The following is a 22492-nucleotide window of genomic DNA, read 5'->3' on the forward strand; positions in this document are numbered from 1 at the left end:
GTCCACTTGTACATGGGAGTTTTTCAGTAGTAAATACTAAGATACAAAGTTGATTGAATCCACAGATAAGGAGGAGCCATGGATACAGAGGGCCCACTATAAATTATATGCAGATTAAAACCCCAGCACTATTCGAGGGTCAACTATAGTTACTTTTATATTCTTGTCTTATTTGTCCTCTAAGTAGCATTTGACACATTTGACAACTCCTTGAATTTTTTTCTTTTGGGCTTCCCTGACACTACATTATCTTCATTTTCTTCCTGTCTCCCTGACTGCTCCTTCTCAATCACCTTTGCTGCTTCTCCTTTTCTACCTGACGTCTAAATTTTGGAATTTCTTAACAACTGGTTCAGGCCCCCTCTTCTTATTCTACATTTCACCACAGACAATCTCATTCACTCCCAAGACCTAAAATATCATCAATAAGTTGATGATGTTCAAATACATGTACTCAACCTCTCTTCTTAGCATTGAACCTGTATATGTAACTATTTATCTCCATCTCATATATTCAAAATATCTGACCTGATTGAACTTGCCCTAAAACCAGCTTTTCTGACTTCTACCTTAGTAGTGCCTAGGTAATTCACATGACACATCTCACAGAGAATTAGGAAAGCTGGGCAAAATAATATTTTTAAGTCTGTTTAAGGGTATCAGAGAACCAAGAAGACAGTGAAGAATTATATCACCAACCAAGATCCAAGGCAAAATGAAACTTAAGAGACCTGAGCTCAGCATTTGAGCTGCTTTTCTTCTAGGAACATTTGCCAATTAAGGAAGAGGTGGCTGAGAAGATAACTAACACTTTTGGCAGACTTGCTACTAAGTTAGAGGGTTAAAAAATGGAGTCCAGGGCTCTCCAAAGAAGGAGGGTGAACAAAAAAAAAGATGCATTTTCAATCTTTTCAATCCCTAAAACTGGATTAAGGTGACCCTGGATGTGTAGTGTACCTAGCTACTACCCAGAGCAAATGTACATCTTCTCTGGACCTTTTAAGTTATTTTTATAATTTTTCATATTTATGTTGGACAATCTAAAATAAAGCACGTGAGGAGATAAGACAACATGAGCAAAATCCAAGAGAAACAACAGACAATAGGAACAAACCCACAGGGGTTTATAACTGGAGGCTTTTTCCTCTTAATCCCCTTCACCTATTTTGCCCCCTACCCCACAATAATCACATGTTTTCTCTGTGGCTGTATGTCTGTTTTTTGTTTTCTTTTTTTAAATTATACATATGAGTGAGATCATGTGGTGTTTTTCTTTGACATATTTCACTTAGCATAATGCCTTCTAGATCCATCCATGTTGTATCAAGTGGCAAGATTTCTTTTTTTAATGGCTGAGTAATATTACATTGTATATATATATACACAACATCTTTATTCATCAATGGACACTTAGGTTGCTGCTGAAATTCTCAATCTTGTGTTTTACATCTTTCAATATACCAAACATAATTTTCAAGCCTGTGTTTAATAATTCCATTATCTGGGATCCCCTGTGGACAAAATGAGCACTATCTTCTGTGCACATAAATTTAAGTATATGCAAACAGAATTGTTATAGTCATCATTTACTTTCTTCACTCATCACCGTGCTTCTAGGATATATCCATCTTGCCATGTGTGCATTTATTCCATTGCTTTTACTTGCTACACCTCATGGTGTCACTCCACCATTTACACCTTCCCCATTTCCCAAAGATAGCCACCAGGGTGGTCTCCAACTTCTCCACCAACTATTCCAGTTATTTTATGGGTGTTACCTTGTCTGTAGGTAAACTGTGAACTGCTTATACATAAGAACCATGTTTTTCTTCCCCTGTTCTTCTCCCTTGACAGTAAATAGTCAAGGAATATTTGTTGATTTTCTATTGTGGCCTATGCATGTTTTCTACTATAAGGTGCTAAAGATTAAAGTAAAATTAATGATAATAACTAAAATAAGAAGTTGCCAATGGAATCTTCCTGAGCTGAGTTTAACCCAGGCTTTACCCCTTACGAGCTCTGTGACCTTGGGAAAGTAACACCTACTTGCTTTGGGCATTTCTTTCTTCATCTATTAGAGGGCTGTTATGAGAAATAACAGAGGGCTTAGAGGGCTGTTATGAGAAATAAATGAATTAACTAATTACAAAGCACCTCAGTACAGCAAATGACATATAATAGATTTTTAATAAATTAATGGCTGCTATGAGTCCTACCTACGGCTTCAAATTCCAGTCATTTGTACCTGTCAACTCTTCCAAGAGAGTGTAAGCACCTTGGAGGCATGCCATTTCAGACACTTCTTTATATCTGCCCATTACCCAGCACTCTGCTTCATGTAATATTCCATGCATTTATGCTAAATGGATTACTGTAATTCTTTGGTTGGCATTCTGCTAACCTAGATTTTAAGCATACATGGTAGAGTATGTTAAAATGCTCTTTAATCCAGGAATGTAGTATGCATTAATACCCTTATTGCAAGACTCCTGGCAATCTTATTTATTACACGTTGAAAGGAAAGTTGTATCTATTAAGAAGTAAAATCACAAATAAGTAAGTCTTCAGTGCATAAGAAAATTGCTGTTGTCATGTTTTCCGTTTCTCTTTCCATTGGCTTGGAAAATGCAAGTACTCCTTCATTGATATTTTGTCTTCCAGATTTTAAAATAAGAGGAATCTGCATCCTATAACAGAATGACAGAAACATGAATCAGTCTCTTCTACCCCGGTTTTTGACAATTAATTCCTTCTGTTTTGAGGAGCTATATCATTATGATTCACTGTTGAGAATCCTTATAAAACCTGGGCAAATGCTTAAATCAGAATAAAAATCATAGCCAAAATTCTAGATCTACACAAAAATATCTCTAATGGGCTTAGCATAGTTATTCCCCTGTCATTTGTTAGCATCTGACTATGCCATTTCATAAATGCTGAAATTTCTATTATTACTCTTCTGGATCAGCATGTCATACCTACACTGACTTGCCTTAATAAATACAAAGAACAGTGTCTTTAGAATTAAAATATTTGACAGACAACTTCAAAATCTTTTGTGGACTTTAGAGTACATTGCTTAAAGAGTAAAACAAGGCAACTCAGTCTCTAAGAGGTGACATTTCATTTGGGAAGATATCCACTTACCACTTTCAAGAATTTGCACTAAATAAGACAAAAAATAAATTATAACACAAAATTCAATGCAATTCTTTATGCCTAAAATTAATAACGATTTATCAAAACAAAGTTCCAGACATAATGTTCGTAGCTTAAATGACAGAAACAAATTCAAGTATTATCAACAAGTACATTTAGTTTGGGATAATACTGGCATTCTCTTAACTTAGATGCTTATAAACAAATTTCAATAAGGAGATGGATATATACAATACAAAATAACGGTGGGGAGGAAAGAAGCAAGGAGGAGAGAATTAAGAAAAAAAAAAAATGAAGAACAACTTTTAAAAGTTTCTAGGGTTTTGTGTAAAGAATAAGGTATATCTCAGAAATGGTTTTGGGAAATGAAAGGATGCCCAGTTTATCATAAAGTGATAAAGCAGTAAGACCACGTAATAAGCAATATTTTAAAGATGTCGGTAGGAAGAGAGAGGTCATCATTTTTAGCAAATGTGAGATGTAATGAAGTGCCTAGATTTACTGAGTGATGTTTATATCTTACAGTTAGGTATTCTGTAAACAAAAAAAAATCCTTCCTATGGACATTCCTGAAAGAACAGCTGCTACAGTGGGACTGATACTCTAGCCCCTAGTCCTTCTTTGCCCTCTGAAACAATTATTTCTATAATGCATTCTCTGCCATATTATTTAACTCTTTGATCTTTACTATCTGTTTGCTGAATATCCTCCTGCCATTAAAACAAAAGCATTAACAGCTAATACTTAATAATCATAACACTCCACGGTATGTTTTAAGAGCTTTCCACATACTAACTCATTTACTCCCCATAACAATCCTATGACTAGGTGCTATTGTCATCAGTAATCTCCATTTTGTAGATGGGGAGACTGATTGATAGAGAAGTAACTTGCCTGGGGTCATGGGACGAGTATGGGGTAGAGCTGGGATTTCAACCTAGGTAGACCGGCACCAGGCTCCATGCTCTTAACCAGGATGCTGTGTCACCTCTTTTAGTAAGGTGGCCTTTCCCTCTCAACTCTTATTCATCACTGGGCACAATGCCACTGTATCTGCTGTCCTCTAAATTTCAAACTCAGATGTAATATTTGATGAAGCTCTACCTTTGGAACCATCCCACACTACCAAGTCCCAGTGTTGGGACCTAATGTTACCAAAACACTTACAAATGTTTTGGCCCAAAGCAAACTGGTTAGTAGAAAATGAATAGCCCCCTTCATGATTTTTCAAGCTCTAGACATGTTAGTGCATATTGAAAGTTTTATAACCTTTAAGTCTCTTTAAGTATTTTGTTTTCTTTTGTTTTTTGCTTTTTTCACTAATTCATTTTCACTGTCCTGCAAAAAGCTGAAACAAATGTCTCACAATTTGTGATTGCTTAAATAGTGGTAGGTTATATAATGATACAAATGGTATGATCCCATTTTATAATTCTCCTTATATACAATCCCTGCTAACATTTCTAAAAGAAGGTAGTAATCACTGAAAGAAATACTTTAACAGTAAAAACCATCCACAGAAATAATGCTTCTTTGCATAATCATATCTATATGATCTATAATTTTTAGCTTAACTCATTACATATCCTGTGCTGTTTATACATTAAACTCTTTTGATGGTCACAATTTTCTCAAATAGTTTATAACATTCCTTACTTTTCTGGAAGAATGAGTGCTGAAAGAATGAGCGATCAGCATATTTTCCTAGACACATCTCAGATGTGCAAAGTGCTTCCGGAACAAAGTCAAAGGAACCAGCACTACATGTAAGAGTGCATCTCTTTTAATAGTGTGGAAGTGCTTTGACGGAGGTAGGCACAGGGCTGAAATGGCACAGGCACAGGGAGAAATGGGAGGGGAGGCCAGGTATCAACCCAAGGAGGTGACACTTGTAGGATGTAGACTTGTAGGATGGGTTGGAGTTTGTGGGGACACATGGTAGAGAAAAAGCATTTTGGCCCATACACTAGCCAAACAGTAAGTATAGAAGAAAAAATGGCAATCCTTGATTTGATTTTACCTTGTAGAAAACTTTCTCCAGACCAGTAGTAATTTATAGTAAACCAACAGATATGCATGGGGGAATGGAAAACTTTTTATACCTTTTGTATTTATATCATGAGGTTAGTGGAAGGTTAGTAAGAAAAGTTTTCAAGCACTAGAAGATGTCATACTTTCCTACAAGATTGATATGTATTCAGAAATGTATAAATTGGTCTTACCACACCATTCTTAAAGTTCTCAATCCTTTTCTTCCCTAATTTGTTGGTTATCCACCAGGCCCAGGTTGGCATATATTGCCACAAATATGCCATTAACAAAAAAGGCTGATCCGCGATCCAAACTTCCTTCAAATCATTGGCCATGCTGATTAACATCAGCTGCACACAACGACTGACTGTCATCTTGTGGGACTGATCTGCATCGCTGCCTGTAGTCTAAGAAAATTTTGAAAAATTAGTGAGGGATGTGTATTTATCCAAGGTATCTCACAGAACTTTTAGGCTAGAAAGGACCCAGAAGACATCTAGTTGAGTGACTCCTTTAATGTGGCCTCATGCCCCTTAGGAGTCCCCACAGGTACTAATGGGTGCCTATAAGCTATTTGTAATATTTCAAAAAGCCTAATGGAATTCATACACTTAACCAGATAAGATTGTGCAGGCTAACTAAAAGATAAAGGTTCTCTGCTTTCAATTAGAATTGTACCATCTTAAAGTACTTAATGATAATTCCATGTCCAAAAATTCCATGTTTACTTTAATAGTAAAAAATGTTAAACAAATTATTAATACATACATTTAGCAAGTGAAATTCTATAAAATATGGAGTCCATGTGGATGAAATGGAGGAAGAAGATAAAAGCGGTTTCTTGGTATTGAACAAATCTGGTACTGCTACTCTAGTTAACCCACTACCATTCTACAAATAAACTGAGGCCCAGAAAGGCAGTAACTTATCTGTGCTCACACAGATCATTTAGTAGTAGCCAGTTCTATATTCCAAGTCCCTTGATTCCTATAATAGAGTGCTTATTCTATTTTACCATAGTGCCTCCACAGAAAATGTGAAAATGTAAACTGTATACGTAAACATTTACATAGAAGCATATATAGATTTATATCTCAGTAGAAATATTAGTGGAGAAGAAGGAAAATTTCATGGCCTTTAGAGGGATTTTTGTATTAGTGAGTGATACTGGATTCTTCATGAGACATTCACTATTAATTTGATAGATCACTTATGTGTAATCTATGAGCTGAGGGAAGCACAGGCCTGGGTGAGGCTAACCTAAAATTAGTACAACTCAACAAGCTTTTTTCTAAGCTCCTTCACCATAATCCCTTTTTTAAAATCCCAGTAAGATTTAATGTACTAAAATTCAGCCACACAGAACCTTTCAATGTTGCTATAATTTGTGAACTGATTAAAACTGGGTTTTTAAAATACTGATAGTGCATATAATAGTGGATTACTTATAAGCAGTTATCTTAGTAATTTCTTTAGCTTTTATTAAAACTGGATGCCAAAGCCCTATCAGCTAACCTTAACAATTTTCCTAATGCTGAGTTCAGTTCTGTAAATAGTTCATAAGCAATTCTAACATGAAAACCCTGAGGCATAGTGATATAATGCCAGTGTATAACTACTAAAGCATTCAAATTATTCCCCAACTAGAAATTTTTACCTTTGTGACTTCTTCAGTTAGGGCATTCTTCACAATATTTGATTGCACAGGTCCTGGGCAAATGTTAGAAACTATTATACCTGGGTATGTAGCAAGTTCAATTCGGAGGGTATTAAAAAATCCCTAAAAGGCAAAAAAAAGCAAGTAAAATTAAATACAGACACATATCTCATGTTTACTAATAGCACTGAATTACTTTTCTTCAACTTTTTATGAAGGCCAACAGCAGCAGAAAATATGTCCTGAAATGCCTGAGTAAAGGATAGGAAATGTAATTACACAAGATGAGGCATTTTTAAGTGTAAGACTGAAGGCAATCTAGAAGGGGCATTCTCAGCTCTTTCCAGGTATGAATGGTTCATCCCCGCATTGGCAGTGGCAGCTCGTGCCACCAGTGATTTAGCACTGGATTAGTGAGAGATTACCCCTGGAGAGTCTGATACACCCTCCCACCCAGTCGCCGCCAGCTCCCCACCCCAAAAGGGTTGCGTGTTCTCCACCGAGCGTCACTAAGGCTGGGTTTCTTTTTCTCCCTCAAAGTGGCCTAAAGTGCAGATGTTGGGGCAAGGGGGAGCAAGCGGGGATTAGTACTAAACTGAAACTATCATAGAGGAACAGTTCAACCTTTTCAATTACTATTTGAATAGACAATTAGTTTCAGCAAAGATTTATATTTTGGGGGTAGTAAGAGAGTACATGGCTAGTTAAAAATGTAATATGATTGCTTACTCAATGGCTTTTGTAAAAACAAGCTGGACCCTCTAGACTTAAAAGATACTGCCCATTTCTAAACCAAATAGGGAGTAAACATCTACACCCCTTCACCTCCTCTCTAAATCAGGAAATATTCCAAGACTACACTGTGATAAACTGAATTAATTGAAAAGCCTAAGCAGCTAACCCAGGGTGCATTCATTTATGATCCAATAACATCAAACAGTTACCAGCCTTTAATGCTGATGCCTAACAAACACAGGGTCTTTGAGGGTTCACGCTGTCAGAGACTAATACGGTGCCTGACTCAGATGGACAGGAAAAAAGGCTTCATGAATGAACTCCTGCACCCTTAACCTTCTGCCACTCTAAGCAAAAGAGGGGAGAGGACACCATGAAAGCCAATACACCACACACGAAAACCTCTCCTTGTTTGAAATCACATCTAGTATAGTGTGTGAACTTCTGAATGACAAATAAGTTCACTCTCTAGCTTGCTGGGTATCGGGGAAGGAAATGTGCTCTTCAAAAAGAGCCTCCTGGTCTCAGTGTTCAGCTACTGGTATAACCAGAGTCTCAACCTGCCACATGGTATCAGATGATCAAATCCAATAATAAAACAGTGAGTCTCGGAGGGCAGGCCAGACAACTCATATTGTGTTTGACTGAAAGCATCCTGCATGTCTTATGAGATACTAAGCGCGAAACAGATGGGGTGGCCAACTTCCCTCATCTGCCTGCCTGAGACTTGCCCAACTGCTCTGCAGGAAGTAAATGATACCCCATTACCAAATATGAGGAAATCATCACTCCCGTATTTCATTTCATCGCTCTGCAACTGTCTGCTCTGCACAGCAGAAAGAGGATCCTAAGGAACCAAAGCTTCAAATTTTCATGTGACTGATGACCCATTCAACTATTGCATCTCATTATTCCAACAGTGAAACATTCTACTTAAACTGACCTTCAACAGCTTTAATTATAAATCATTTGTCTTTCTTAATCATTCTCCTATTGGCCTTATGATTTAATTTGCTCCATGTTATAGTTTAGTTACATTTCTTATCCACTCTTAAGCCAACATTAAAAATTCATCCGTTTCTAATATTCACATCTCATAAATTATGCAAGCCAAATTAAGCTTTCTCCGAGACTCCGCCTTAACTAGATTTTCTTCTTCCAATGAAATCAGAGTAAACAGAGTCAAGGCTAGTCCCAGTAGGGATATGAAACGCAGGGCTAGTCATTCAGTGGGCAGTTCCTATGTCTGACATGCATGTACATTTAGAAATTCAGGTAAAATAAACACCAACAACAATGGGGAAGGAAAAAGAAGTCACAGAAATGAGGAGGACAAGTACATCCTGAAATGTGAGTAGAAGAAACAAGGGGTAGACCCCAAATTTGCCATGAAGATGTGTTAGAAATGAGGAAAAGGTAAAGGGTGACATGTCAACTAGACTATACAGTTTTCAAGGGCAGGGATCATATCATACATATCTTATCATCTTTATACTCCCAGGACCTGTTGCAGTGCACGACACAGTGTAGGTGCTCAATACATGTTTGCTAAATTAGGAAGAGGCATGTAAGGCTCAAGTCTTTTTTAGCATCTTCTGGGTAAGTCTTCTACCCGAGATCTCCTTGGGTCTCTGTCTCCATACATCACTACCCAGTTCCAATGATCTCTTGCAGTGAAGGCCATATGCCCCATATACACATTCAGGTCAGTTCTATCCGAGTTGAGTTTTGGCAGCCTTACCTGAAGAGCGTGTTTGCTGGCACAATAGCCAGCAGAAAGGGGTGCACATACAACACCCAGGAGGCTAGTCACAGTAACAATTTTTCCTTGCTTCCTCTCAATCATGTGAGGCAGAACACACTTTGTCAAGGACACCGTCCCTAAGTAGTTAACCTCTATTAGCTCCTTGTAGACGTCCACGCTGGTGTCCACACACAAAGAACGCTGGGATACTCCACCATTGTTGACCAGAATGTCAATCTAATTAAAGAAAATCAGAAAAGGGGCACTTTAGGATGACCTGTAGATGTATTGTTGGAATTCCCAGGGATGGCTGGTTATATTGTTAACTTGATGAATCGATGGTATATTTCCAGAAGTCAGCAATAAAAAAGATAAAATGAAAATCAGAATTCACCTATGGAACTAAATTCTCAACTTAAGTGACTTTTTATGGAAAATAATGTGTCACAAAAGTAATAGGCACAGTGGATTTTTAGCTTCTTTTGTTCTACATGGAGGAGTTAGTATTTGTTAAGGGAGGAAAAGTTCTAATTACATAAAGCCACAGTCTCAGAGATTAAGAGGCCCAACTCATGGGCCTTCATCACACTGCATGAACCCATTTGCCTAAAGCCCTTTGAATGACAGCACCATAGATGCGAATCTCTTTTGCAGCTACTTCAAAGCAAGATTCATGCACTCAAAATGCTACTTACTTTGCCAAACTCCTGGAGAACCGCTTTGGTAGCCATTTCATGGGAACTTCTGTTAGTCAGGTCAAGGGGCAAAATGAGTATATCTTTTCCTTTCAAATTGCCATTCTCTAAATAAAGACACTTAAAAATTAATGTGGAAGTCATGTGCTATTTACATTAACATTTAACACCCACCCTACAACCACATTTGGCAATGAACTCATTTCTGGGTGGCCCTGTGGTTGAGGTTCTCTTCAGTGACCAAGAAGAGGACTGGTAGTGATATGGCAACATATCATCAGACAAAAAGCTGGGTACACAGGAAGTAGAATTCCTCTCTTCAGCTTGAATATATACAGCCTAATATTGGAACAGACTCTAGAAGAAATCAAGATTATACTACAAACTAAAAAAAGCAAAAATTTTAGAGCAATTTCTTTAGAAGTACAGAGGTACATCTGTACAACTGTTATATGATAGGTTCACTACTTGATTTTTAAACACATTTTTTAAAATTTTATGCTGAAAATCAATAAGAAATTGAGTCCTCCAGTCACATGACACATAGAAGCTTCCTTCCAGAGGCTAAGGATTCCAGGAGGCAAACAAGGAAAAGGATACAATCCTGAAATTCGCAACCAAGAAACATGTTGTGCTGTAATGGCCCTTTCTATTTCTGTTCATCAAAAGAGCAACTGAAACTAATTTCCTTGAATTCTAACCTTGAAATACAACAAGGTTGTGTTTCAATAAGAAAAACAAGTAAGTAGAGAAAACAAGAGGTGTAAAGGCTTTATGGGCAAAGGAGTAAATTGTGAAACATTAACTGTTTTTTAAAAGAAATAGTTTGCACTAATGATCTGACAAATAAAAGGGAAACACCCTTACTCGAGCTAAGAAATGCTGTTATGGTTCATTTCTGCCAGTGCAAGTCTCAACATTGGAGGAGCAACTGCCTTAAGAAGTGGCCCAGTTCAGAAACACAAGAAGCCTTTGAAAGCAATATCGTGAAAGAGGGCTTGTGGCCGTGGCAACTAACTCTGTTTCTGGGTGGTTAGTTACATCAGCAAAGTGAAAGAAAGATTTTTAAAGAATGACAGGTAAATGACCAAAAAAATGGTCTACTGGAAAATTCAAAATTATTTCAGTGTAGATACTAAATGTCCCATGAGAAATAATAACTTTATTACTTGAGGCTGCTTTCACTGTGAACATAACTACACCAAAACCCAAACAGACAAAAAAATTGTTGTCCTATATATATGAAAAATATTACCTCAAGTTGCATTTTTCAAACTTAATTCTATTCCGAGACTTCCCTAGTGTCCAGTGGTTAAGACTCCGTGCTTCCACTGCAAAGGGGCATGGGTACGATCCCTGGTCCGGGAACTAAGATCCCACATGTGTGGCGTGCCCAAAAAAAAAAAAAATTAAACTCTATTCCTGTTTTATCCTGGTAACAAAAATCTTATACCATTTCATATGACTGTAATATCTGATGTTTTAACAAAATGTCAATTCAATTTCTCTGGTTACATACATGTATATCATACATAAGAACCAAACTGTTCTTTCTCTAAGATGAAAACGTAAGACATTTATTTGGTCACTAAAAATCCACTAGCATTTGAGAGAATTGATGGTCACTCCCTACTGCTAAGAACCAGTGTCAAAAAAAAGTAGAAATGTGGCAGAAAAAGAGAAGAAAAAGCCAGGCCAGCTAACTAAGAGATGACAAAAGGAAGAGGACTTGGATCAAAGCACGCAGAGCATTTGGAAACAGAGTCTACTGCCCAGGAGGATCCCCCTCTTCCCTCTAAAATTCCCAAGTTTTGACTTTGGGTTCTGATTTACTTCTAGGAAGCACTGCTGCTATTTTAGATTTACTTACCAAGGCATCTTCTTTTCACCCTTTCCAGCTCATGCACTCTTCTGGCTGACAGCACAAGAGAAACTCCTAGTTTGGACAGCTGGTAAGCCAGCTCTTCACCAATCCCACTTGATGCTCCAGTCACCCACACCACCATATCAGTCAGCTCCCATTCTATTGAAAAAGGAGTGGGGATTGAGGGGAGAAAATAAGCTACAGGTTACATCCATAAATCAAAGATTAACCAAAGGAAAAAAGTAGTTTTGTACAATATCACTGAATAAGAAGACATAATGTGTGGCGCTTAAAAATTTAAATATCCTATATTTACAGCCTTGATTGTGGTGATGGTCTCACAGGTGTATACTCATCCCCAAACTCATCCAGTTGTATACATTAAATATGGACAGTTTCTTATATGATAATCATACCTAAATAAAGTAGTTAAAAATTTTTTTTAGTTAAATATCCTAAGAAAACACTTCCTAACTAGTGCTACAAATCATATTAGTAACAGTTATCAACATGTTATTTTGTGTATTCTAGACTCTTGGTGAGTTTTCCAGACTTTACTTCAAGGTATAACTCCATGGTCTGACTCTAAGGCTCTATTTATCTGTATATTTTGATCTAGAAAAGGAAGGGTAAGTAAATAGAAAGTATCTAGACTCACATTCTCACTTTCCTTATTCATAAATGAGGGATTCAGATAAGATGATCATTAAAAGTCCCATCCAGTTTTCAATTCTATTATTCTAATTTCTTGCAAATCTGAATATACCAAGTTCTACTCTAGGGTATGGTAGAATCACCCTGGATTTTTAAAGTCATGTTTTCCCCATTTGTCAATCATATCTGATGCCTATCAACTAAAGGTCATTTTGTAAAAGTGCCCCCCAAATGCCTGAGCTTTCATCTTAGAAGAATCTAGTAGTTCACCCAAGAAGAAATACATATGAGCAATGAAATGTACTCTGCTTGCCCAAGTATCATCTTGTTAAAGATTGTAAAAATGTAAAATAAAGCAATGACGAGTGGTTTATTCTCCAGTGAAAAACTTATTTGCACTGAAGCACACGATAGCCACCGTCCACCTGAATTTGTAGAGAGTCACTGTAGTGCAGTGTTCCTTATTTATTAAAATGTGTTATTTATCAAAAATAGCAAACAAGGTTTTATTTAAGATACACATTGCTGATTTTAGATCAGAAAAGTTAAAATCAGGAAACTAGTTTACTGTTTTAGTCAAACAATTCTAAAACCTAACTGGCGGGTAATCAGTACGAGCTCTGGAGACTATCGGGGCTCAAGTTTCAGCTGTGTCACACACAGCAATGAAATGCTCCCATGTGAGAACTCGGTGCCTTAATTTTCCAAACCTGGAAAACTGAATTAATAATAAAACCTCCTTCATAGGACTGTTGAGAGAAATGAGTTAAAACATGTAAAGCACTCAGAGCAGTGTGTGACACATACTCAGTGCTTAATAAAATGTCAGCTGTAATTGTTGCTAAAATTGTTTAACAAATGGACTTTTTGGCAGCAAAACACATTGTATGTTGTAATTTCTCCAGCCACGGGCAATGGGGTTACTAACTTTAATGGCTTAACATTTTTTCATTGCTTCCTATGTGTTTAAACATATTACTTTATTAAAACCCTCACAAGGACCCTATGAAACAAGAATGATCTCAATTTTATAGAAAAGGAAACTGAGGTTTACAGAGATTAATTTACAGCACTAGACTGTAAATTTCCTTAAGGCTAGGACCCTGACTCCCTTATTCATTTCTGTGTCCTCAGTGCATCGCACAGAGACTCGCATAGAGAAAGCACTCCATAAATCACTGTTGAATAAACACCCAAGAACCCTGGCAGAGCTAGGATAGGAGTCCAGGTATATCTAGCTCCAAAGCCCACACTCCGATCACTAGCCTACACTGACCACGTTTTAATAAGATCAATATCTTAGAACCCAACTGTCTTAGCCATTCAAGAAAATGTCCTCAGGAAAGAGGTGTCATGTAAATATCTGAACTAAGGACAGAAACATCCCAAATACTGTGTCTGGGCTACAATGCTTTCCTATCATTTGATGTACTTTTTTCTCTTTTTTTTGGCTGCAGCTTGAAGGATCTCAGTTCCCTAACCCGGGCCACGGCAGTGAAAGCTCCAAGTCCTAACCACTAGACCACCAGGGAACTCCCACATCAGATGTGCTTTTGTGGAAAGGCTCAACTGAGCAACCTTCCTGAAGGACTTTATCAGGAATAGCAGAATGTATATTCAGATAGTCATTCAATGACTACTCATTGTTCTAAAGTTCTACAATACACAAGACTACAAGGTGAATATAATTTGTAACTATTTACTAACTAGCACAGAACTAACAAAGATTTCTTCATTTGTATACCAATATGCAAACATTATTTAAATGCAACAATGAAAACCCGCAGGCTCACATTTACCTTAGTACACCTGCAGTTCTGGCACCCTTCTTCCCACTCTGAAGAAGAAAACTTTTTTATTCAGCACCAACTTTGTTTAACAATTCAACAGAATCTGGCATACATAATGGCCTCCCCTAAAGAGCCTCTGAAAGCAGATTCTTGGAGTTGGAAGGACACTTAGAGTTCAACCCCCAACCCAGTTTCAGAATTCTCCCCTCAGGCTGTTGACTAGTCTCCACTTAATTTCCTCACAGGAAGAGTAAGCTAGTTATCTCTGAGGCACCGGTTCCTTTTCAAGGCAAGTCTAATCATTCAAGGGGTTCAGGGATTCTTTCTTACACTGATAACTTTAACTCCTATGGATCGGCAGGCAGCCGTTGGCAGCAGTTCTGCCTTGTGGTGTCAGGAAGAATAAATCAAGCCTGTTTTGCACATGACAGTGTCTCATCTATTTGAAGACAGCTGTTATGTCCTCCCTACGTCCTTTCATCTCTTGCTTCTCTAAGGCTAAACACCTCCAATTTCTGCTACCTTCCCTCAGATGGCATGGCATCCGATTTCCTCACTCTTCTGCTCACACCCTCTGCACAAGCTCCAGCTGGTCAATGTTCCTACTGAAAGGAGCTGACCAGAGCAGGACACAGGACTCCCATGGGGTCTGGACAGTTCAGAGCAAAGTGACATGACTAACTCGCTTCCCTTGTCCCTCAGAAGGGAGGCTCCGTGAGGGCCCAGGCAGTGGCTGGCTCAGTCACTGCTGTGTCCCCAGTGCCCAGCACAGAGGCCAACACAAGCAGGTATTCAGAAGACATCTGTTGTTGTTTGCAGTTTGTTCCATCAGACACTAAACATCTCCCAGGATTGCCTAATCTTTTCTGGCACTTCACAGTTGACTCACATCGAGGTTACTGCCAACTAAAATCTGAGTCTTCCTCATATGTGCTGCTGTTGAGACTTTTCCTACTCTGGACTGGTGCCATGGATTTTTCTGGATCTACATGCAATACCTAAAATTAGTCACTCTTAAATGTCACCATGTGAGACACAGGCTTGGAAATGCAGAGACTATCTCCAGAAGGATACATAAAAGGCAGGAAATGGTGGTTGCCTCCAAAGAGGCATACTGGGTGGCTGGGAGACAAGGGTGGAAGAGAGCTTTACTTGTCACCATACATCCCTTTGTATTTTTAAAATTTGCCTTATGTGAGTATATTGTCTATTTTTTAAAGTGACAGAAAGTAATAAACCTATAGAGAAGAAAAAGAGGATAATTTTATTTTAACCTTAAAAGAGTCTGCCCGTCTTTGCAGGCTGAGATGTTTAGGGAACTTGAGTCTATCTTCATGTTCCTTTTACTTTTTTTCATTATCACCTCACCCCCACCCCCAGCCCCTAAATGTCTTTTTAGTCATTTTTTCCTAATTAACTCTTCCAAGACATTTACATTTCACAGATATACTGTATATGTTTATGTATTTACATATATCTATCTGTGCTTTATACATAAAAGGAGTTCTATAAAGTTTACTCTTCAGTCAATGCAGGTTTAAGAATGGTGAAATTTAAAAATTAAGTTAAAAGTTAAGGGCTTCCCTGGTGGCGCAGTGGTTGAGAATCTGCCTGCCAATGCAGGGGACACGGGTTCGAGCCCTGGTCTGGGAAGATCCCACATGCCGCGGAGCAACTAGGCCCGTGAGCCACAACTACTGAGCCTGCGCGTCTGGAGCCTGTGCTCCGCAACAAGAGAGGCCGCGAAAGTGAGAGGCCCGCGCACCGCGATGAAGAGTGGCCCCCGCTCACCGCAACTAGCGAAAGCCCTCGCACAGAAACGAAGACCCAACACAGCCAAAAAATAAATAAATAAAATATAGAGGAAATTCACATTTATTAAAAAAAAAAAAGTTAAGTTAAAATTTAAAAGCTATTAACATTTAACTTTACAACTGTAAACTTACGAAAGTTATTTTGCTAAATAATTTGTAATGTATTTACTTAAATTGTAATGTATTATATTACATATGTAAATTGGCAAATTATACAGCTACATAATAGCAAAGTAATTAAATGTATTAAAAAAACCCTTCAAAACTGATACTTTTCCAGCAAAAGTAAGACACTGAAAAAACTAAATGAATTTCTTAAAAATTACCTTTAGCCACCTTAACTTTTACTTGATATGTTAAAATAACTTTTCATTTAACTAGCTGCTAGATATTGTCAACATTTTTCCTTTTCAGCACTTGACATTATCAATTGAATAACTTTTATAGAATAATAAAATATAAGGTATTTTTATGTAATTCTCAAAGTCCAATTTAACACAAAAGCACTGAGGATCAAACACAAACATCCACGAAGCATCCAACAGGCACATGCATTCCATCTGCTGAGATGGAGCAAATGACTAAGAGAAAGTGTACCAATCACAGCCATCTATTTGCCATAGTTCTGTAGCCCTGATCTTGCACCTGTGTTAATGTATTTTCCATGAACTCAATGTCAGCGCTACACATGCTATACCCCCCAAAAACCCAAGAAGAAAAATGAAATACTAAGGAATAATATTTTGTTGGGTAGAGATGAGCTTTGGAGGGGCATAAAACATTGTACCATCTAAGATTTTTTCCTGTCCCCAAGAACCAATTCTCACCCCTGTGTAAGTGATATGGCTCCTCTTCCCTCCCTGGCTCCAGTTTTTGTTTGTTTGTTTTTAACAGTTTTAATGGAGTATAATTGCTTTACAGTGTTGCGTTAGTTTCTGCTGTACAACAAAGTGAATCAGCTATATGTATACATATATCCCCATATCCTCTCCCTCTTGAGCCTCCCTCCCACCCTCCCTATCCCACCACTCTAGGTGGTCACAAAGCACTGAGCTGATCTCCCTGTGCTATGCGGCTGCTTCCCACTAGCTATCTATTTTACATTTGGTAGTGTATATACGTCCATGCCACTCTCTCACTTCGTCCCAGCTTCCTCATCCCCCGCTGTCCTCCAGTCCGTTCTCCACATCTGCGTCTGTATTCCTGCCCTGCCACTAGGTTCATCAGTACCTTTTATTTAGATTCCATATATATGTGTTAGCATACGGTATTTGTTTTTCTCTTTCTGACTTACTTCACCCTGTATGATAGACTCTAGGTCCATCCACCTCATTACAAATAACTCAGTTTCGTTCCTTTTTATGGCTGAGTAACATTCCATTGTATATATGTGCCACATCTTTATCCATTCATCTGTCAATGGACATTTAGGTTGCTTCCATGTCCTCCTGGCTATTGTAAATAGTGCTGCAACGAACATTGTGGTACATGTCTCTTTTTGAATTATGGTTTACTCAGGGCATATGGCTGGCTCCATTTTTAAAGCATACTAGTTATCACTTCCAAACAAACCTCCTCACATGATTTGGATAGTTTCATACAGGAAACTAGGTCCAGGGAAATCCCACTTCCCCCCTGGCCCTTACAGATCCAAAGCCTAGCTCTGGGCAGTCTATTGAATTTCTCTGAGCATTAGGTTCCCTATCTGGAAAATAAGCTTAATAATGCCTACTTTATAAGAGTCACTGTAAAGGTGACCTGTCATGTGTGAAAAGGGCCTAAGCCCAGTGCTTAGCACATAGAATGCGTTTAGTAAACGACCATCAAATATTAAGCAGGGCACAGATAAAAGTGAGACAGGCAGAACGCCTTTTAGTATGCCAGTAATGATCTTCCTCCAGGCAAAACGCCAATCCGGTTCTTTCTATGGTTATACTTTTATCCCAGTGAGTAAGCAGGTATGTGGGTGACTCTGGATTACCTCAAATTTTATTTCGTTACTCTGAGTAGAGAGAGAAATGGCAGATAAACAACCGCACAAAGTAGCCTCAAAAGGAGTCTCCTTTAAGAACGCACTGTTTCTCAAAGTATTGTCCTCCCACGCTGCATCGGAATCCCTGGGAGCGGGCTTGAGAATTCTGAGATCTGTGGGCGCCCCACAATGCTCTCTTACGCTGGCAACCAGGCAAGTCCATATGGACCAGGACAGAAGACAAAAGGCCCCGGCCCTTTCCTCCCCGAACCGTAGCCCCGGGGAAAGACGCAGCCTCGCTTCCCGGAAGCTCCACGCCACCCTTAGCGAGGGACGCGAAGGCAGCGGAAATCGGACCGCACGGAGCCTGGCCTCCCACTCCGGAAAGGCGGCTGCGGGTCCTCACCTGGGCGTCGCCCCTGCCACTCGGCCCACAGCAGGGTCAGGTCGCCGTCGGCCCGCAGGAAGCATACCAGCTGCACCACGAGCGCGAGCAGCGCGCAGAGCGCCAGCAGCCAGAGCAGCAGGTTCCAGCTCATCGCGGCCGCGCGCGCCCTGCTACGCAGGACGAAAACCGACCGACCAACAAAGCCACCGACCGAGTCTAAGCCGCGCGGCAACGCTCGTGCCTCAGCGCCGCCTCCGCCGCCGCCGCGCCCGCCCCCGGCCCGGGCCCGCCCAGAGAGCCGGCAGAAGGGAGGAGTGGCCAGGTGCACCCAGACCAGCTCCCCGCCGGCCGGGAGCCGCCCCTCGGCTGCGCGCTTTGGGCGTGGGCGATGCCGGCCCAGCGCCCCGCCCGGCGATCGCTGCCCAGGCTTTGCCTGCTTGTGCTCCTAATAAGGGGTTGCAGTAGGAACAGACGGCGTGGATGAGTCAAGCACTTGGCGATACTCCTGTTGGTACGGTAGTCACAGCATTTATAATCTCAAGAACGATTCTTTTACAGTTGTTTTGCGGGCAAATAGTTTTCGAAGCTCAGGAAGAGCACAAATATTCCAACCTATGAATACGACCTCCTCCTCCCCCTTCTTATCTTTCTTTCTTTAACTAGATGAACCCAACAAACCGTCAATTTGTTTCCACCCCACGCCACCCCCACCCCTTCCCCGAATTAACCCAGTGGCTGAGTAGGACTGGCCCCGTGTCCACCTAAATTTGGAAAGCACCTTGAAAAGTGACCCTGGCCCCATTGCTGAATGAGAAAGTGCAGGTTGGGCCTCCTAGTGCTAGGAGCACGGACTGGGGACTTGAGTCAACTCAGTTGGAGTCTGGGTAGCTGAGCCCTCCTCAGTGACCCTGAGTAAATGTTTTCCTTATCTGTACCCACAAAGAATATGTAATTTTTTTTAAACAAATTTATTTATTTATCTTTGGCTGCGTTGGGCCTTCTTTGCTGCGTGCGGGCTTTTTTCTAGTTGCGGTGAGCGGGGGCTACTCTTCGTTGTGGTGCGCCGGCTTCTCATTGTGGTGGTTTCTCTTATTGCGGAGCACAGTCTCTAGGCGCGCGGGCTTCAGTAGTTGTAGCATGCAGGCTCAGTAGTTGTGGCACACGGGCTTAGTTGCTCCGTGCATGTGGGATCTTCCCGGACCAGGGCTCGAACCCGTGTCCCCTGCATTGGTAGGCGGATTCTTAACCACTGTGCCACCAGGGAAGCCCAAGAATATGTAATTTAAATGAGAAAAATGCCTGTGAGAGGAGCACAGTGGCTCATACACAGTAATTATATTCATTCTTTCTTTTGTAGTTATTAGAATTAATTATTATTATTTATTGTTTCTATTATAATTATCATTTCTTAGACTCCAACCTGAAAGGCGAGGGCTTTATTTATCAACTCTATATTCTGCACCTAGAGAGTTCCGTTACACCTGGAAGCCATAAGAATGTTTACACTGTGTTGAATCAGAAATTGTTGTGATATTGTTCTGGGTTCCTGGAGGAAGATGTGCCCTACCTAGCTAAACCCTGACCCTGACTGATAGTTTATCCTGATCACAACTTGGAATAATATTGCTCAAGAGTTACCCTTATTGCCTTGTCACCTTTACAATATGGGTTTTATTTTCCTTATGACAAATGACTTTTCAAATAAGGTGCTTAAAAATAGTTACCAGCTGGAGCTGGAACCGATCTCAGGTTCAGCTGCTCTTGCTCAGTGTTCCAAGAGACAAGGGTTGCTGGAAATAGAAAGATACTTTATTCAGGAAGCCGGCAACCTAGGGAGATGGTGGACTAGCAACCCCAAAACCATTTCCCGCTTGTCAGTTAGAGGGAAAGGGTTTTACAGGGGAAAACGGGGAAGTTTCAGGAGTGTGCAGAACAGCACAGTCAGCTCCGACAATCATCTTGAAACTGGTCATGTGGTGGTCTGGTCAGTGTCATCTTGATTGTTTTAAGTGCAGTTAATCTTCAATTCCAGGTCGAGTTGTCTCCATTTCCTTGAGGCCAGTTCTTGGAAATTGTGTAAGATGGAGCAGCTTATGTCATGGCTGTAGTCTAGTAATCATGCAATTAGCTTTTTCCATATGGTAGTGGTTTTAGTATTTTGCAAAACAACTCAGGAATGTGCATCAGACACTGTTATCTAAGTTCTTCAGGGAGGAACTAAAGATTCTGTGACTCCATTGTCCTAATCATGAACTGCTTGAGCCTGCTCTTTTGCGACTCAGGGGAGGCCTGAGAGACTACAGCTTTTCTACAAACAAGAAACAGGGGACATGGAAGCATTTTGTACCTGGGAGGGCCTCGCAGGGTCCTGCTTGGTTTCAATACTACTACAGTGAACAAATTATTTTCAAGAGTTTCCTCTGAGCCTTTTTCTCCTTCTGTAAAATGAAAGGGTCGAGTTAGACTTAATGTCCCAAGCCAGACCATACCATGGATGGGTACACTCTATGCTCCATCACAAACTCCAGCTGGGGGTGGTGGTGGGGGGTGTGTGTGAAAGGGGACAGGTCTGCAGATGGCAATTATGGGAGTGGGAGCTGGGACAGCAGGCCCAGGGCTGGGAAAAACTGGCCCAAAGAATATGATCTTTGGTCTGTCCATCCCTGGTGAGTAAGAGGTCTATGTGAGCTCTGAACATCTAAGTCTCAAAAATATGTCTTTGTCTTTTTTTTTTTTTTAATGGAAAAACATTTTATTTTAAATATAGCGGTGTGTACATGTCAGTCTCAAACTCCCAATCTATCCCTGTGTTTTTGTCTTTTAATCTGATGATTTGGTGCAGTATGAATGTCTCATTCATTCCAGGGTATGTACTTGTTGTAAACTTATGGACATTTATTAATTAACAAGCTATAATGCTTAATTTTATGTGTTGACTTGGCTAGGCCATGGTGCCCAGTTTTTGGTCAAACACTAGTCTAGATGTTGCTCTGAAGGTATTTTTTTTAGATGTGATTAATATTTAAGTTAGTAGACTTTGAGTAAAGCAGACTAGCCTCCATAATGTGGGTGGGTCTCATCCAATCAGTTAAAGGCCTTAGGTAAAAAAAAGACAGAGGTCCCGAGAAGAGGGAATTCTGACTCCAGACTGCCTTAGAACTTGGGTTGCAATGTCAGCTCTTCCCTGAGTCTCCAGCCTGCAGGCCTGCCCTGCACATTTCAGACTTGCTGGCCCCCACAATTGTGTGAGTCAGCTCCTTAAAATACATCTCTCTCTCTCTCTCTCTCTCTCTCTGTATATGTATAGGTATAGGTATATGTGTGTATGTGTGTGTATCTCCTATTGGTTCTGTTTCTATGGAGAACCCTAACTAGTACACAAGCTATAATAAAACCACAGTCATTTCACCTCACCAGCAGTTCTTGTATTGGAAAATGAAAACAGCAAATTAATGTGTAAATTTCCACATCAGAAATTTTATTTTACCTGAACAGAGGCATAATTCATTTTGGAATTCAAGTATATGTGTAAAGATTTAGTTACTATCATCAGAAAAAATAACTATTATAACTAACATCTTCGCAATATAAAATGTCCTCATTTGTTCTATTTACCAGTGAGAAAAATCCAGCTTCAGATCTGCTGCCTCTGGTGAAGATACTCAGCAAATTCTTTTCATAAATAGTGTCCATTAGGGTTGCCTCTTCCCATTTTGCACAGAATTTACCTTAAAACTTGGAGCCAAAGTGATCAAAGCAAATGAAAGACAGATGAACAAATGAAGGGACTCTTCTGAGGCCAGTGGGGCATAAGAGGCAGAGCAGTGGAAATCTGACCTCTCCTGAATCAGTCCATTCATGAGCTGACCAAATTTTAACCACTGAAATATAACATTCCACTAATTTTTTAAAAAACTTATTCAAACATAAGGTACATTATTTCCTCTGTGAACAGAGCAACTTAAACAATTCCCAAGAGACAGGGAGAG

The 22492-nt window shown here is 39.8% G+C and overlaps 1 protein-coding gene across 1 annotated transcript; it reads right to left on the reverse strand.

Moving 5' to 3' along the window:
- Positions 1 to 1374: 1374 nt before the first annotated feature.
- DHRS7 (dehydrogenase/reductase 7) lies at positions 1375 to 18807 on the reverse strand. Its single transcript, XM_036842513.1, has 7 exons — positions 18522 to 18807; positions 11892 to 12044; positions 10022 to 10128; positions 9324 to 9563; positions 6848 to 6970; positions 5382 to 5597; positions 1375 to 2687 (listed from the first exon to the last, which is right to left on the reverse strand). The coding sequence occupies exons 1-7, from the start codon at positions 18652 to 18654 to the stop codon at positions 2640 to 2642; spliced, it is 1020 nt and encodes a 339-aa protein (XP_036698408.1). The 5' UTR covers positions 18655 to 18807; the 3' UTR covers positions 1375 to 2639.
- Positions 18808 to 22492: the final 3685 nt, after the last annotated feature.

This window comes from Balaenoptera musculus, chromosome 2 (genome assembly GCF_009873245.2).
Source record: "Balaenoptera musculus isolate JJ_BM4_2016_0621 chromosome 2, mBalMus1.pri.v3, whole genome shotgun sequence".
Lineage (NCBI taxonomy): Eukaryota > Metazoa > Chordata > Mammalia > Artiodactyla > Balaenopteridae > Balaenoptera > Balaenoptera musculus.

Excerpts from the sequence above, each read along its gene's own strand:
- DHRS7 (XM_036842513.1), bottom strand. The coding sequence starts at position 18,654 with ATGAGCTGGAACCTGCTGCTCTGGCTGCTGGCGCTCTGCGCGCTGCTC. Across the intron at positions 9,564-10,021 it reads TTCTCCAGGAGTTTGGCAAA|ATTGACATTCTGGTCAACAA; the intron begins GTAAGTAGCATT and ends TTCTTTAATTAG. Across the intron at positions 2,688-5,381 it reads AGAACTTTAAGAATGGTGTG|GATGCAGATTCCTCTTATTT; the intron begins GTAAGACCAATT and ends ATTCTGTTATAG.